The sequence below is a fragment of the Nuphar pumila genome, chromosome 7 (genome assembly GCF_984573655.1).
Source record: "Nuphar pumila chromosome 7, dmNupPumi1.hap1.1, whole genome shotgun sequence".
NCBI classification, from domain to species: Eukaryota; Viridiplantae; Streptophyta; class Magnoliopsida; order Nymphaeales; family Nymphaeaceae; genus Nuphar; species Nuphar pumila.
Window position 1 is genome coordinate 16,635,753 of NC_143255.1, and position 15,142 is coordinate 16,650,894.

The following is a 15,142-nucleotide window of genomic DNA, read 5'->3' on the forward strand; positions in this document are numbered from 1 at the left end:
ACGAAAGATAGCAAATTTATTGCTTTTCTTTCAGTGAAATTGCATGATATACGCTTCTATTTTTTCAATCTTAGTTAATAATGATGCCGTATTTTTGCTGGATGATAAACGACCTTTGGCCCAATCTACTGTTTGTCGCTTATGTTTGATATTTGACAGTCAGACAGAGTGTGAACAAGAGCTATTGTTGTCATTTTCTCGATTGATCATTAAATGCCAATTTTCCTTTTCTCTTTTTGAAATGAGGGATGATCAGGCGCAATCTGATTGAATACTTCTAGTGTGCTGCTTAGAGATGTCAATGGATTGAATTTTAATCCAACTCTGTTTAGTAGGATTTGGTAAGCTAAATTGATATTCAATTATAATTGAATGCGGATATGGTTTTGATTTTTTTTCCTACCTAATTTGACAAATATCCAGATTTGATGGATATATGAATCTGATTATGTGTAAAAAAACTGGATATGGTATGAGCTTTTCACCATCCCAATTTGAATCCGAATTCGAGTACTTTTAGTCAACATTCAATTAGTCTAATTTGGTATTGGCCACATCCGACCTGAATCTGAACCATTTACATCCGTAGTGTTGTTGCATCTGATCACCCACCTTCTTTGGTAAGAGACAATCAGTTGTGGGGCCCAACAGCAGATGGTGTGTGATCAGGTTCCGGAGCACACCAAAAGTGTGTGGTCACATTGCACCTGATCCGTCCTCCTTATGAAATCTAAGCAGGCTTTTCTTGAATCTCCCATTCATTCGGTTATTCTTTCAGTGAATAGCATTGCCAGCATTTATAGGTCACAAGGACAGCAAGGTCCACGTGCATAGGCATATTTCTGTTTGCAGTATTGTAGGATGCCGTGGCGTGATGCATTGGTTACGATGTTACAGGTCCAGCCGTTTGATCCTGAGTCTACCCAGCTGGTTCACTTTTTCGTAATTTTTTTCTTAGGAACTTTGAATCTTTTTTTGTGTTGGTCTGTTTGATCAATAAGTAAAGAATGATAGATTATTGGATCTTTGAACTTGTTTCTCTTGTAATTTATTATTTATTAGGGTTTGGGATTGGATTGGGGTCACCTCGGGTCAGTGAAAATCCTATGGGCTGGATTGGGGGCTCCTCAATTTGATGCGAGTTGTAACGGGTTGAATCAGAACAATGTTGATTCTGTGTAAAAAGTCCATGTATCTTCATGGGAATTGAAAAGTTTTTTGAACTTAAGGGATTTGAAAAGTCAAACTCCTTTCCCAAAAAAGTAACTTTATGAATCCATCAAATTTACCTTTTTGACTTAAAAAATCAATCATATATTAAAAAATATTATTTTTAAGGCTTTTTTTTTAGTTATTTTAATATGATTGAATTCATCTACTGTTAACAGCAATTAATTTATTGTTAGATTAATCCACATATATATATATATATATATATATATATATATATATATATATATATATATATATATGAGAGTAACAGTGGATGCGGACGTTGGACAAGTATGCACCGTTGATCTGCGCACGCTGATTTTGCGCAAAACAAGCATTACAACTGAAGGGCCTCTAGTGGTAGAAAAGACAGCACCTAAAGGCCACTTTTGTGCAAAATTTTTTTGCACTGCTGATTACGCATGCCATTAGTGGCACAACTGCGTCTAATAACATCAGATGAAATGAGCGTCCAATATTACACCCTTCCTATATGTGTATGTGAAAAATATATGATGGTTTTGTACTATGATACCTTATGGTGGTGCACACTCTTGTTTGTGTTTGTATGAATTTAGCCACGAAATGATAGATCTAATGATGGTTTATTTACTACATTAACATGTTTTATTGTGCCTAATACTTTATAGATCTTATTTTTTATAGTGAAAATAGATGACTCACAATTCACCAAAATAAGGATAGTTTAGAAATGACATCAAACATCATATTTCAATCAAGTTTAACATATAGAAATAACAAATAGAACATGTTAAACATGATCCAAAGGTTAGATTTTGCATTTGGAGCTTAAATCTATATAACTCAAGCATGTACCATTATATATTTATATATTGCTACAATCCATTCTATTTACAATCAACTTAGCAAATAACATTTTTTTGTCGAAAAAACATGATCCAAGGGTTGATTTCTACTAAATTTGGCATGTTGAACATGTCTATGAGGTTAGATTGAATAAAAAAAAACTCACATTGATTTCTACTAAATTTGGCATGTTGAACATGTCTATGAGGTTTGATTGAGTCAAAACAACTCACGTGACATTCCCACTTGACTGTAGGTATAATTGTTTGTAGAATATATATATATATATATATATATATATATATATATATATATATATATATGATTCTCAAATTTAGTTCTTTTTTAATTGGCCCAAACTTTTTTAATGCTTTTAGTTAATGTTTTGAATTTTTAGCAAAACCTTTAATTTTCAACATGGTAGCTAAGACTCAGCCCAGTCAATGATAAACTCAGCGAGTGTTAGCTGATTCAGCCAAGTTTGGTCCTAACCGAGTTATGTAACTTTTTTTTACTTTTTTAGGTTCCAATCTGAGTCAACTCGGGCGAGTCACGAGTTGACTGGCCGAGTTTTCCAATTATGATGAGCATGAGGCCCTGCTCAAGCTTGGCTCATTTATTTAATTGGACAAGTTCCAACTGGTCATAGACGGCCCGGTATGGCTTGGCTTATTGTGCAGTCCAAATTCTACTCTCTATATATGGTAAGGTTATAACAGGATTGGGGTGGGTAGGTGGGTGGGGGAGGTGGGGGAGGTGGTGGTGGTGGTGGTATCATCAGGACTTCTTTCATTCAACTTCATAAGAAGTTTAAGGAAGACCGAAAGGAAAAAGGGGGCGAACTTTGTAAACTGGTTCAAGCTTTATGACCATTGCCTGATGTGACAATCACCAAAGATAACATGTTATGTAACGAATTGGCTACAGTTTATAGTACCATTGTATAGTGAATCTCATAGGTAGAAGCATTATTTGATTAATTGACCACGTGGATGTGTTTAGCATGGTTCATTTATTAAAAAATGCACTTTGAATTGAGTGGTTTTGATATAAACATATAACTTTGTTAATAAAAAAATCTTGACAACATAGCAAATTTGGGAGTTCCGATCGGGTACTGGCACAAAATTTGTGCATTAAGCACCTGATTGCCCTCCATCATGCTTTGCCCTGTTCCCAAAATGGAGGGTGATCAGGTGCTTAAGGCACAAATATTTGTCCAATCATATTGCACCTAACCTTTTCATCAAATTTGGGCAGCCTAAATCTTATGGGAAATCCAATTGTTTTACATTTCTCATGTTTTTCCGCAAAGTATCGGTAAAATAAATAATTTAAATTTCAAAAAATATAGTCTTTGTGATGAAATGAAAAATGCATATATTTCATGAAAAATAATCATTAAAAATGTAAACATCATGATATTTTATAGTTGAATGGAAATGTTGGCGACTATTTTGGAAATCTCACAAGAAATTGTTTAAAATGTTAAACCAATTTCTGTTTTTTCATGTTTTTTTTTTTTCAAAAAAAGATAATATGTATCACTGGTTGTGGACTAATGTATTTTGTAGCCCTCAAAAGATTTGTTTTTACCATGATGTTTTTACTAAACAAGCCATATAGATAATATCCATTTTACCAATGAGTTACACCTGAGGGTATCCAATATTTTCCCGTGAGATTATTTATGCCCTTCATGCTCTTTTTGTGTGTGACTCCATTTATGCTCTCTCTCTCTCTCATAGACTTCTTATTAGGGAACATTATGTAGGGTAATGTTTGCTACCTTGTGGGTATGGAACCCCTAGTAAAAAAAATGCATTATTTTTTTTTCCAAGGTTTTTTTACATTAAACCATCTGGATGTGAAATACGTATTAAGTTTAATAAAAACTGGCGTTTGGATCATGTTTTTTTTTTTTTATGTACGTCAGATTTTACCAGGATTGAAAAATCAACACCACGCAATCTACCAAAATTTCAAACCTCAAAAGAACTTTTTTTTACAGATTTGGTCAAAACAGCCTCTCTCTCTCTCAAACCTGAAAAGAAACAATTTTTTTTACATTAAAACACTATATCCAAGGGCCTATTACCACTATTGGAACCATGTTAAACGCAGATTTGGTCAAAACAGTCTCTCTCTCTCTCTCTCTCTCTCTCTCTCTCTCTCTATATATATATATAGGGTTCCTTACCCATACACGACGGTAGCTAATACCATCCTCACTATGTAAATTAGGGGCATCAACGGGCCTGGTTTACCTAGAACCGATACAAACCAAACCCTACAGGGTCCAGGTATGGTGATAAATAAGAAGACCTGATTAAGACCCAAGTTCAGATCCGAAGGTCCGATTAATACATGGACCTGGTTATAGTTTGTGAAATTTTATACTAGACACAGGCCCAACCCGAGCTCCAATTAAAACCCATAATTTTTCAATGTAAAAATGATAAAAAAAATATGGTTTACCAGGTATGGTCCGGGTTTGGTTCATGTAGTTCTTATTAGGTCCAGATATGGTTTTTCTTATAATGGACCTGATTAGACCCAGGTTTGGACCCGATACCATACCTGAAAATCTTATCCAAATCTGGTTTCATTTGGATCCGAATTAAACCGGTCCCGTTGACACCCCTAATGTAAATAGACTTTGTCTATTAAAAAGTGCTAGTACCAACAAAGCCATTCGCGGTTTCAATCACCATGGATCCGCACTGTTTGAAGGTGGTTTTTTTTTAATCCCATGATAATCACCTTTTGGAGATTTTACCACATACAAGAAGTTAAGATTACATGGTTACAAAGTCATAATCAATCAATCAATCCTTGCCACTACTTTGATGAGCAAACTGACGAATCAATCTTTAAAAGCTCATCAAGCATTGAACCAGGTTGGGAAGAAGGTGTCGACGAGGGAGGAGGAGGAGGGGTTGGCAATGAAGGCTGGTCTACGAGAGTGGGAGCGGGTGCAGTCAGAGACATAGTCAAAACAACTGGGGGTGAGGGTGACAAGGGCGCTACACCAACTGAAGGGGTAGGTGGGGGAGTATGGGAGATACCATAGGTTTAAGAAAGGGAAACTTCTCCTTGTAAAAAACAACCATACGCTCAATTTCATATCTAAACACAAATATCCTTTATGCTGAGCACTATATCCTAAGAAAAAATATTGAGCGCCACGAAAATTCATCTTATGAGCTTTAGCAAAACGAATCACCACCATGAGCAGCCATGTGCCCTCAGGACCTTTATAAAACTTGAAAATCCTACATTGAAGGGCCCATGGCTAGATTTGTCACCATGCTTAGCAAGAAATAGAATTAGAAGAACCTCTGGTATGCTGATTTTGAGACAGATTTTGTCCACCAGCATTAAACGACCAGTTATCATAACCACCACCTCGATTTCTAGAGAACCGACCCTTATTGATTTGCTTCTTCTAGTAAAAACAACCGCCAGATTTATTTCTGCGGCCCCTACCGAATTGCCTTTGGGTATATTGGACAGTAGGAGTCACAACTTCATGTTGTTCATTCACACTAAGTTCAGCTTCATGAGTCAATAAAAGTTTGAACAGTTCATCAAGAGTAACAAGATCTGAATGGGTATCAGTAGATGTCCTAATAGAACCATATTCTGCAACAGCAAGACCAACCAAGAACTGCATGATTAAGTCCTCATTTGAGGCTGGTTTGGAAGCAAGTACAAGTTGAGATTCAAGCACTTTTGCTTTTAGAAAATAGGACTATCGTTGCCTTTCTTAAGATAATGAAACTGACCTCTCTAACTGTTGAACATGAGCTCTAGATCAAGTAGCATAGTACTTCTTAAGAACCATCCATACCTCATAAGTAGTCAGGCCAATCACCTAACTATGAACCGTCTCACTGAGAGAGGAGACCAGCCAACTTAACAGAAGTTGATCTTGCTGATGTCATTGAATATAGGCATGGTTTAAAGCAGGTTTTTTTCAGGTTCAGCCGGTTTAAACCTCTTTTTTTGGCAAGGATTAGATTCGCCGATAAAACCAATGAGATCATAGCTCTTTAACAAGGGGATGAATTAAGATTCCCAGAACAGAAAATTATCATCCGATGATTTTGTAGTAAAAAAATATTGGAGATTTGTAGAAGCTGGTGAGGCACCTGATCCATTGGTAGTGTTATCATTCTTTGGAGGATCCATCTCCTTCATATCGTCTACAGCTCTGATATCATAAATGACTTGCATGAGAAGAAGAGAAACAGACACAAACTCTTAACGTGGTTCAGTTCCTTTCGAGAACCTACATCCACGGTGGGAAACCTCACACACTCAATGGAGAGGTGGCCTTGTTTTCATTGATTTTACAGGAGGTTTACAATCACCAGAAGATTCTTTCTTAGGACTCTTATCAATTGTAAAAGTCCTATCACAATTATGAATAGATTTAGAAAGGGAAACTAGATTTCTATCTTCATTAGCTTCATTACATGTCTTGTTTCCTTCAATGGACACCTTCACATGATTCTTGAGGTCTCACGTATCCTCCACACTTTCTTTAACAAGGTAGATGTGTTAAACTAGGAATGGAGCAACAGGAGCACTGTGAAGAGATGACTCATTGGAACAGAGAAAATATTTTATATGTTTTCTTCTTTTTTCTTTTCCTCATTAAGTGACCAACAGAATTCTTAGGGTACTCGTGCATAAATGTAAGGAAAAACATAGAATGTAAAAAAGAAATCTATGCAAGACAAAAACTTGCCCTTGCAACGAGACTCTCTCTCTCATGGCCCTTTGTGAACAAGTTCACCACAAACTTATATCCAGCACAAAATTATACACTTGATGCATTTTCAAGTTAATGGTAGTTTTGATGCATCGGTTGTCTATATCATGAGCATTTTGATAAAAAATTTAAATAAAAATGCACTAAACAATGTTGCATATTTCCATAATATTGTAATAAAATAACTAATTTCTTATAATGATGATAATACGTCAAAACCATAAGATCATTTTTTTAATTTTTTGAGGTTACAAATTTATGGATCGTGAATCTTTATATAAAAGGCAATGCAAGTTAACTCTCTCTCTCTCTCTCTCTCTCTCTCTCTCTCTATATATATATATATATATATATATATATATATATATATATATATAAACACTAGAATATGACAACTAATGTGTGAACCATGATTTTTATGGATTTTTTGTTCTCTTCTCTTGAATCTAACCATAAGGATGTGATCTACATGTATGGTTTTATAAGAACCCATTATTGAATCATTCTATTTTGATGCATAAAGCAGATGTTTTAAGGCTTTAAAATCAGTGGCTCATAATCTTCATAAATATTCAAGTATTCAAAAATCATATTTTTTCATCAAAAATACACCATCCAATGGTTGATTCCTAGCAACTCACCGTGCCAAGCACATGCACATGGTTGAATTTGCAAAAAAGTATTGAAAATGCCCATATTTCTAGTTCTCATGTTCTAGTGACTCTCTCTCTCTCTCTCTCTCTCTCTCTCTCTATATATATATATATATATATATATATATATATATATATATATATATATATATATATATATATTATGTGCATCAAAACCGTAAGATCAATTTTAAATTTTTTTAGGTAACAAATTTATGGACTTATGAATCTTTATAAAAGCCATGTATCTCTCTCTCTCATATATATATATATATATATATAATATTTGCTACTAATGAAGATAAGGAACTAATGAGCTAGAAATCATAAGGTGAAGTTGTATCGACTCAATCTAAACACATAAATGTGTTCAACGTGGTTTGTTTGCAAGTATCAAGCCTTGGGTTGTGCTTTTCTAATGTAAAAATGTGATCTTTTTTTTGAGTGACAGAAATTTTGGCACATTTTGAGCCGTTGATTTTTGGACCCTTTAAAAACCTAATTACTTGTCATCATCACATGATTCAAATGCAATACTTTTTCCTATCATGTTTCTTTGTTGTGAACTGGTGTGTGTTCAATACGCAGCCAAAAAGCTCCAGGATGTGGGCACATTTATTAGCAGTTTACTGGGTGTCGTTTGTTACGTTTTACATACTATGGAAAGCATACAAACATGTCTCTGAGCTAAGAGCGGCACGATTAGAAGCGGATGAAACTAAGCCCGAACGATTTGCAGTACTGGTTAGAGATATGCCTTCTCTTCCTCCAGAACAAACACGTAAAGAGCAGGTCGATTCATATTTCAGGAGGCTCCATCCCGATTCTTTCTTTAGATCTATGGTGGTCACTGACAACAAAGAGGTACTACTTTTCTTCGCTCCTTCCTACATGGAATATGTATAAACTAGGATCTTGCTAAGAATCATAGTTGCCGTTGTTTTTGCCTTTTCGGATCAATCTGAACCTCTAGATGTGTTTATTATAGTTTACTCGGTAGAAAACAAAAACATGTATTAGATGAGGTATATTCAGGTTCAAATTTGTTGAAGAGATTTAAAATCAACAGCTCATGTCTCACAGTGACAGAATATTCAATCAAAACATGTATTTTTAGTAAATAAGCAATGACAAGTATTTATTACAGGCCAACAAAATATGGCAAGAGCTGGAAAGTTGCAAGAAGAAACTTGCTCATTCAGAAGCCGTGTTTGCAGAAAACCCGAAAACTAGGCCGCAGCACAGGACTGGATTTCTGGGACTCATTGGTGAGAAAGTTGACACGATCAAGTACTGCAACCAGAAAATCAAAGAATTAGCTCCAAAGTTAGAGGCCGAACAGAAGACCACCGTCAAGGACAAGCAGCTCGCTTCTGCTCTTGTGTTCTTTAACAGCTGGCGAGCCGCTGTATCTGCCTCCCAGACCATCCATGCACAGATGGTCGAAAAATGGACGGTGACGGCAGCTCCTCAGCCTCGTGAGTTGCTGTGGAAAAATCTATCCATCCCATATTTCATGAGGCAAATCAGGCAGTATGTGATCTATGGCATTGTATTCCTCGTCATCTTCTTCTACACGATACCGATGGGATTTGTCTCTGCATTCACCACTCTTTCGAATTTGAGGAAGTACTTGCCTTTCTTGAAGCCAATTGTCGACCAACCGACGATTAAGATGGTGCTGGAGGCTTTCCTGCCTCAAATTGCCTTGTTGGTGTTGTTGGCTATCCTGCCAACGATTTTCATGATTTTGTCAAAGGCTGAAGGGATCCCTTCACGGAGCCATGCGGCCAGATCAGCGTCTACCAAGTATTTCTACTTCACAGTGCTTAATGTCTTCATTGGGGTGACACTGGGCTCTACCCTGCTTACCTCATTTAAGGACTTCACCACACACACTGACAAAATTGTTCCCACACTTGGGAAATCTCTTCCTAAAAGCGCCACCTTCTTTATTACATTTGTTGCTTTAAAGTAAGATTTTCATTTTCTGAACTCGCAGATTTTTCCATTTCATTTTCGATTTCCTGCTCCTGCATAAAAAAATTAATGGTGGCTTGTTCATTTTTTATTTCAGGTTCTTTGTTGTCCATGGGCTTGAGCTCTCTCGCTTGGTCCCATTGGTCCTTTACCATCTTAAGAGGAGGTACCTCTGCAAAACCAAGGCCGAGTTGAAGGAAGCTTGGGCTCCTGGGGATCTTAATTATGTAGCTAGAGTTCCCAATGACATGCTGATAGCAACAGTTGTGATATGCTACTCGGTAATTGCACCAATGATACTCCCCTTCGGTGTTGTGTACTTTGCAATTGGATGGCTTTTGTTCAGAAATCAGGTAAGGCTTGAAATCTTTGCTGAGTTTTTGCTTTCCTTTTTCTCTTACTTTCATCATAGTGATTATTAGTATATTTTTCACTGCATCTAGAAATAAATACAAACAGTAACTTCTAAAAGTTGTGTTTGGCCACTGAAATTTGTGATTTTGACCAAGGTCGGACCTTGCCACGCTCACCAACGTCCCTAGCCTTCTCCTAAAAGAAGCTCAGAGGAAACCCGACTTTGATTTTGTTGACTGAAAAAAACATGCTACTATAGTACGGAAAAACATATTCTATCATGAAATATAATAAATAAAGTGCTCTACCAAGTCCTAACATTGAGCAGACCAAATCATAATTGAATATATTCTGTTCTAAAGGTTTTTGAGAAAAACAGAAAAGAATCATGATATTTTGAAAAAGTTCCAAATTGAAAATATCATGATATGTTTGTGATATTCTTCATTCATTTTTTTTTACTGTACTTTATTTTAAAGAAACTCTGAGAATTTCTTACGGAAAACCATTTATTTTTATATTTTCAGGGAAAGCCTCACCAAGTGACTACGAAACAAACATTAAATAAAAATAACAATAAAATCTTCTAGTTCTTAGGATTGCCTCTAAAAAGCACTTCGGGTCTGAAGGCTGAATCATCAATCTTCCAAAAGGGCTTAAAAAAACGCAACTATTAAAACTAAAGCATGGTCCAGAAAATAACTAATGTCCAAAACTACAATAAGCCTTATAGCACGTTCAAGTTTGAAATATAATCATTGATACCACAAACTTCACAGAAAATCAAGACAGCTATGAACAGATTTAGTTACTTCTATTCACAGAGCAGAGTTGATTCATAAAACTTTCTATGTATGCAGGCTTTGAAAGTGTATGTACCCTCCTATGAGAGCTATGGACGCATGTGGCCGCACATTCACAGTCGAATTCTGGCCTCTCTTTTGCTTTTCCAATTAACCATGATTGGTTTCTTAGGAGTAAAGCACTTCAATTATGCACCGTTTGCTATACCCCTTCCGATTCTGAGTGTAATCTTTGGCTACGTTTGCTATAAACGCTTCTATCGATCGTTTGCTTTCATTCCACTGGAAGTTGCCTGCCAGAATTTGGAGGAAGAACCAAATCTGGAAGCAGTTTTTGAGGCCTATGTCCCACCATGCTTGAGCATGGACAAGTTTGAAGATGTGGAACAAGGTGGAGATGCTCGCTGACAGCTAGCCCTCAAGAGTAGGCCCAAGCATATATTCATCCGTGTAGTTGTAGTACCATCTTGTGTAAATGTGTAGGAGCATTTTTCATGTTTTGCCTTTTTTAAACTTTCTATGCTTCTTTCGAGAAGAACCCAAGCTGTATTTCTGTTTGTGGATATTCTATTTTGGTTGCCACATCTATAACTTTGTCAGTTTTATCTTTCTTTCGGTGGTCGGCATATGACCAAAATTGTTATAAAGAAAGTTGTCTCAATTGTGGCTTCTTATTATTGTCATTTAGAGAAACTCCAATGGCTCATTTTTGCTTTATCTCTCTCTATATATTAACCCATATCTTCCGTGAACAGGAACTGGATCAGAAAACATTAATTCATCTGCCAAGATGTTATTGGGAAATTCACAGTAATTACAACGATTAGGATTTATCTTAGTTGTTAGTTAGTGAAATATTTGGTCTTATTTCTAAGCAATGAATAATGTCATAATCTTTTCAGGATTTCGTGGTAATGGTGATACAATTTTCATTTGTACTACTTTATCCAATTTTTGTTCAGGAAGCTTTGTTTAGCTCTGAGCTGCCCAACAAGATGATGAAAGCAACAGCTTCTCTTTTGCTGCAAATGTTTTATTCTTCTCTTGAAGAAAATTATGATAATCCTTCTCTACATGGTGACCATGGTTCTTCGGTTTCTTTCATGTGGTAAAGGATTACACAAAGCCATCCAAATATTGGAAATCTCGTCACTGTTCTCTGATTTACAGTGGCAGCATCGTACGCGAGCTTTTGTGGTTTAATCATCTGTTGCCATCTAAGGTGGCCTTGTGATGTTTTTCATACACTGGCCATTGTAGCAGAAATGAATGGATTAATGGGAAAAAGATTGTCACAAGAGATTGACATTAGACATCCAAATATGAAATCTCACTGTTCCTTGTTTTATAGTGATTGATTTGTGACCTTTCTCCAGCATTGCTTATCTCATTAATTCGACATCCAAGAGCCACAGTTGATCAGGCTCAGTGGCAAGATGCCGTAGGGGATGTGCTGAGGCAACCAAAAATGTCAATCATCTCAATGTTCCTTGTTTTATAGAGGTTGGTTAGCACACCATGGAACAGTCTGCATTCTGGTCATGATCACATATCCCAACTTCTTAGACATCAGCCATATTAAATTAGATTTTCCTCAGCATAGACTCTATTCCTGAAAACTGCGGATGAGATTGGTCCCCAGCAAAGAAGAAGTGAACTTCAGAGTTCACAATGATCCAGCTATGTCCTCTGTTCTTCTTCACATCTTTCAGCCTCTTGACCATCCCAAGTCTTTTCTCATCCTTCTTCTGACCTGCCATGGCATACATCTTTGACAGGACCACGTATGGAGTTGCACTCTCAGGTTCTAGTTCAAAAAGCTGACGTGCAGCTATCTTTGCGAGCTTGAGATTCACATGTGTTTTACTTGCACCAAGTAAAGCTCCCCAAGCAGCTGGATAAGGCTCTAATGGCATTGCCTTGGTGAAGTTGAATGCTTCTTCTAATAATCCAGCTCTACCAAGAAGGTCAACCATACAAGTATATGATCAGGCCCACGGTTGATTCCATATGAAGACCTCATCAGATAGAAGTAGTGCCATCCTTCGTCTATTAGGCCCACGTGGATGCATGATGTGAGCACCCCAAGAAACGTAATAAAGTTTGGTTGCTCTCCAACTAGTTGCATTGTATTGAACAGTCCTAATGCTTTGTTTCCACAGCCATGAGCAGCAAAACCACTAATCATCGAATTCCATGATACGAGATCATGGTTTTTGGTACTTCTGAAAACTTGATATGCATCTTCTATACTCCCACATTTTGAGTACATAGAGATTAGCAAGTTTGAGACCAAGATTTCTGACTGGAAATTCCTCTTCACGGCCTGCGCATGGACCTGCTCCCCTTGGTTCAATGCTGCTAACCAGGAAGATGCACTTAGCAAGCTGCTGAAAGTCACGGGGTTTGGCTGAACCCCTTCCCTAAGCATCCTAATGAACCATAGAAATGCAGGATCGAAATCACCATTTTGTACAAAACTAGAAATCATAGTAGTCCAAGCTATCACATCTCTCTCAGGCATCTTCTCATATAGAGAAATTGAGTCCTGCATACATCCAATGTTTGATAATCCAAGAACCATGGTAGTCCAGGAAACGACATCCTTTCTAGGCATTTTAATAAACAACCTGTAGGCTTCATCAATTCTTCCATTTTGAACACATCCTGTAATCATGGCATTCCATGCAGCTACATCCTTCTTCTTCATGATATTAAAGATCTTAGAAGCATGGGTTGCCTTTCCATTCCTTGAATACATGGTGATTAAAGCATTCCCCGCGATTGCATCTTATTCAAAACCCATTACAAAAACTAAAGCATGAACCTGAATTTCCTCTTTGATATTACCACCTTCAGCACAGGCATCACAAACAACAGTCAAAGCAGTTGAATTGATCATCACACCCTGCCTTCAAATAGTCAAAAACATACTGAACGCTTCATCCCACATACCATTCTGTGAATAACCACCAATCATTGCCGTCCAAGAAACCACATTTCTCTCAGTCATTCTATCAAACAGATGCCAAGCATCCATAATTGAGCCTGTTCGGGAGTACCCATCGACCATAGCCCTCCAGGAGACCACATCTCTTCGGTCCATCCGATCGAAAAATCAACGTGCACTATCCATCTTGCCATTCTTCACATATCCAGTAAGCATTGCATTCGAAGCTATCAAATTCTTCTCTCCAGGCATCCGGTCGAACAGATTCTTAGCTTCAGCCAACATACCATTTGTGAGCAAACCCAGTGATCATAGCAGTCCAGGAAACCGCATTCCTTTCCAGCATAGATCGAAAGAGCACATACGCATCCTCCAGCCTTCCATTACATACGCAACCAGAGATCATAGCATTCCAGGAGACCAAGTTTCTATGAGGCATTCCATCGAACACTTTGCGTGCATTCTCGATCTCATCATTCTCAGCATAAGCTGTGAGCAATGCCGTCCAGGAGACGACGTTTCTGAAGGGCATGCTGTCAAAGACTACCTTTGCATCAACGAGATCGCCATTTTTCCCGTGTTTGGTAATCAGGGAGTTGAAGGAAACAACCGATGCTTGGAAATTGGCGTTTGGTGGTGTTGGGTGTCAAAATGGTAGAGAGATGAGATGCTCAGGGTGAGGCGGTGTCTGTAGATCAAAAGGCAGTTGGGTTTTTGTAGAGTTGCCGAGTGCATGAGAGAGTTGGTGGTTCCTGTGAGGGAATGTGATAGTAGTGAAATGAGATGCCTCGATTCATTTCACGACGCTGCTATGGTTGTGTTCATCCGAACATTGACACAGCGTTTAGTAGGAATATCAACAGGCCGGACCTCACCTAGAATTGCATAAGCCAGACCCAGGTCCAACCGAATAAAGGATTTACTATAGAATTGCATCCAAAAACATTGAGTGGATCAGCTTTAACAGAATTGCTTTATTGCAATTATTTCTTTGTTGTTTCTGTCACAAACTTTATATGTTTTCTGTTGTGAATAAAATATATATAAAAAAAAAAGATGAATGAAAAATATACACATAAAATGTGGGTTATTAAGTGTAATTTATAGAAAATTATATATATTTTCAAGTATAATATATACAAATGTATATACTTTGTATAAATAACATGAAATGTTTTTACACGAACCAGATCATGAGCTCGGCTCGGCTAAACAAGAATACAAGCTAAGCCACAAGCTCAACCCACTAGTAAATGAGCCGAGCCCGAACATGCCCTCTTTGGTTAGTTAGGCTTGTTTACCAGCCCTTAGTTGCAGATAGGTCTGGTAAATGAACCGAACATCTGGCGACTTGACTCGTCATGAGCTTGTTCGTGACCGGCTCATACAGCTGGCAAGTGAAGCCACTTAAAGGAGTAGAGCCCGAACACAAGGCGTTTGGCTCGGCTTCACTCAAGTGAGCTTATGTAGATTAAAAATATATATTTTTTATGTGATATATATTTTTAATGTAATATATAAAGAGAAGTATGCAATATATATATATATATATATATATATTCTATAAATAAATAACATGGAT

General features: G+C 37.2%; 1 protein-coding gene across 1 annotated transcript; it reads left to right on the forward strand.

Annotated features, from left to right (window-relative positions):
• Positions 1-861: 861 nt before the first annotated feature.
• Positions 862-11,178, forward strand: LOC149831300 (hyperosmolality-gated Ca2+ permeable channel 3.1-like). The gene is made up of 5 exons (XM_090012990.1): positions 862-942; positions 8,062-8,337; positions 8,621-9,447; positions 9,551-9,806; positions 10,668-11,178. Exons 1-5 carry the CDS (start codon positions 862-864, stop codon positions 11,016-11,018), a joined length of 1,791 nt encoding a protein of 596 aa, XP_089869116.1. The 3' UTR covers positions 11,019-11,178.
• Positions 11,179-15,142: the final 3,964 nt, after the last annotated feature.

Excerpts from the sequence above, each read along its gene's own strand:
- LOC149831300 (XM_090012990.1), top strand. The coding sequence starts at position 862 with ATGCCGTGGCGTGATGCATTGGTTACGATGTTACAGGTCCAGCCGTTT. Across the intron at positions 8,338-8,620 it reads TGGTCACTGACAACAAAGAG|GCCAACAAAATATGGCAAGA; the intron begins GTACTACTTTTC and ends TATTTATTACAG. Across the intron at positions 9,807-10,667 it reads GGCTTTTGTTCAGAAATCAG|GCTTTGAAAGTGTATGTACC; the intron begins GTAAGGCTTGAA and ends CTATGTATGCAG.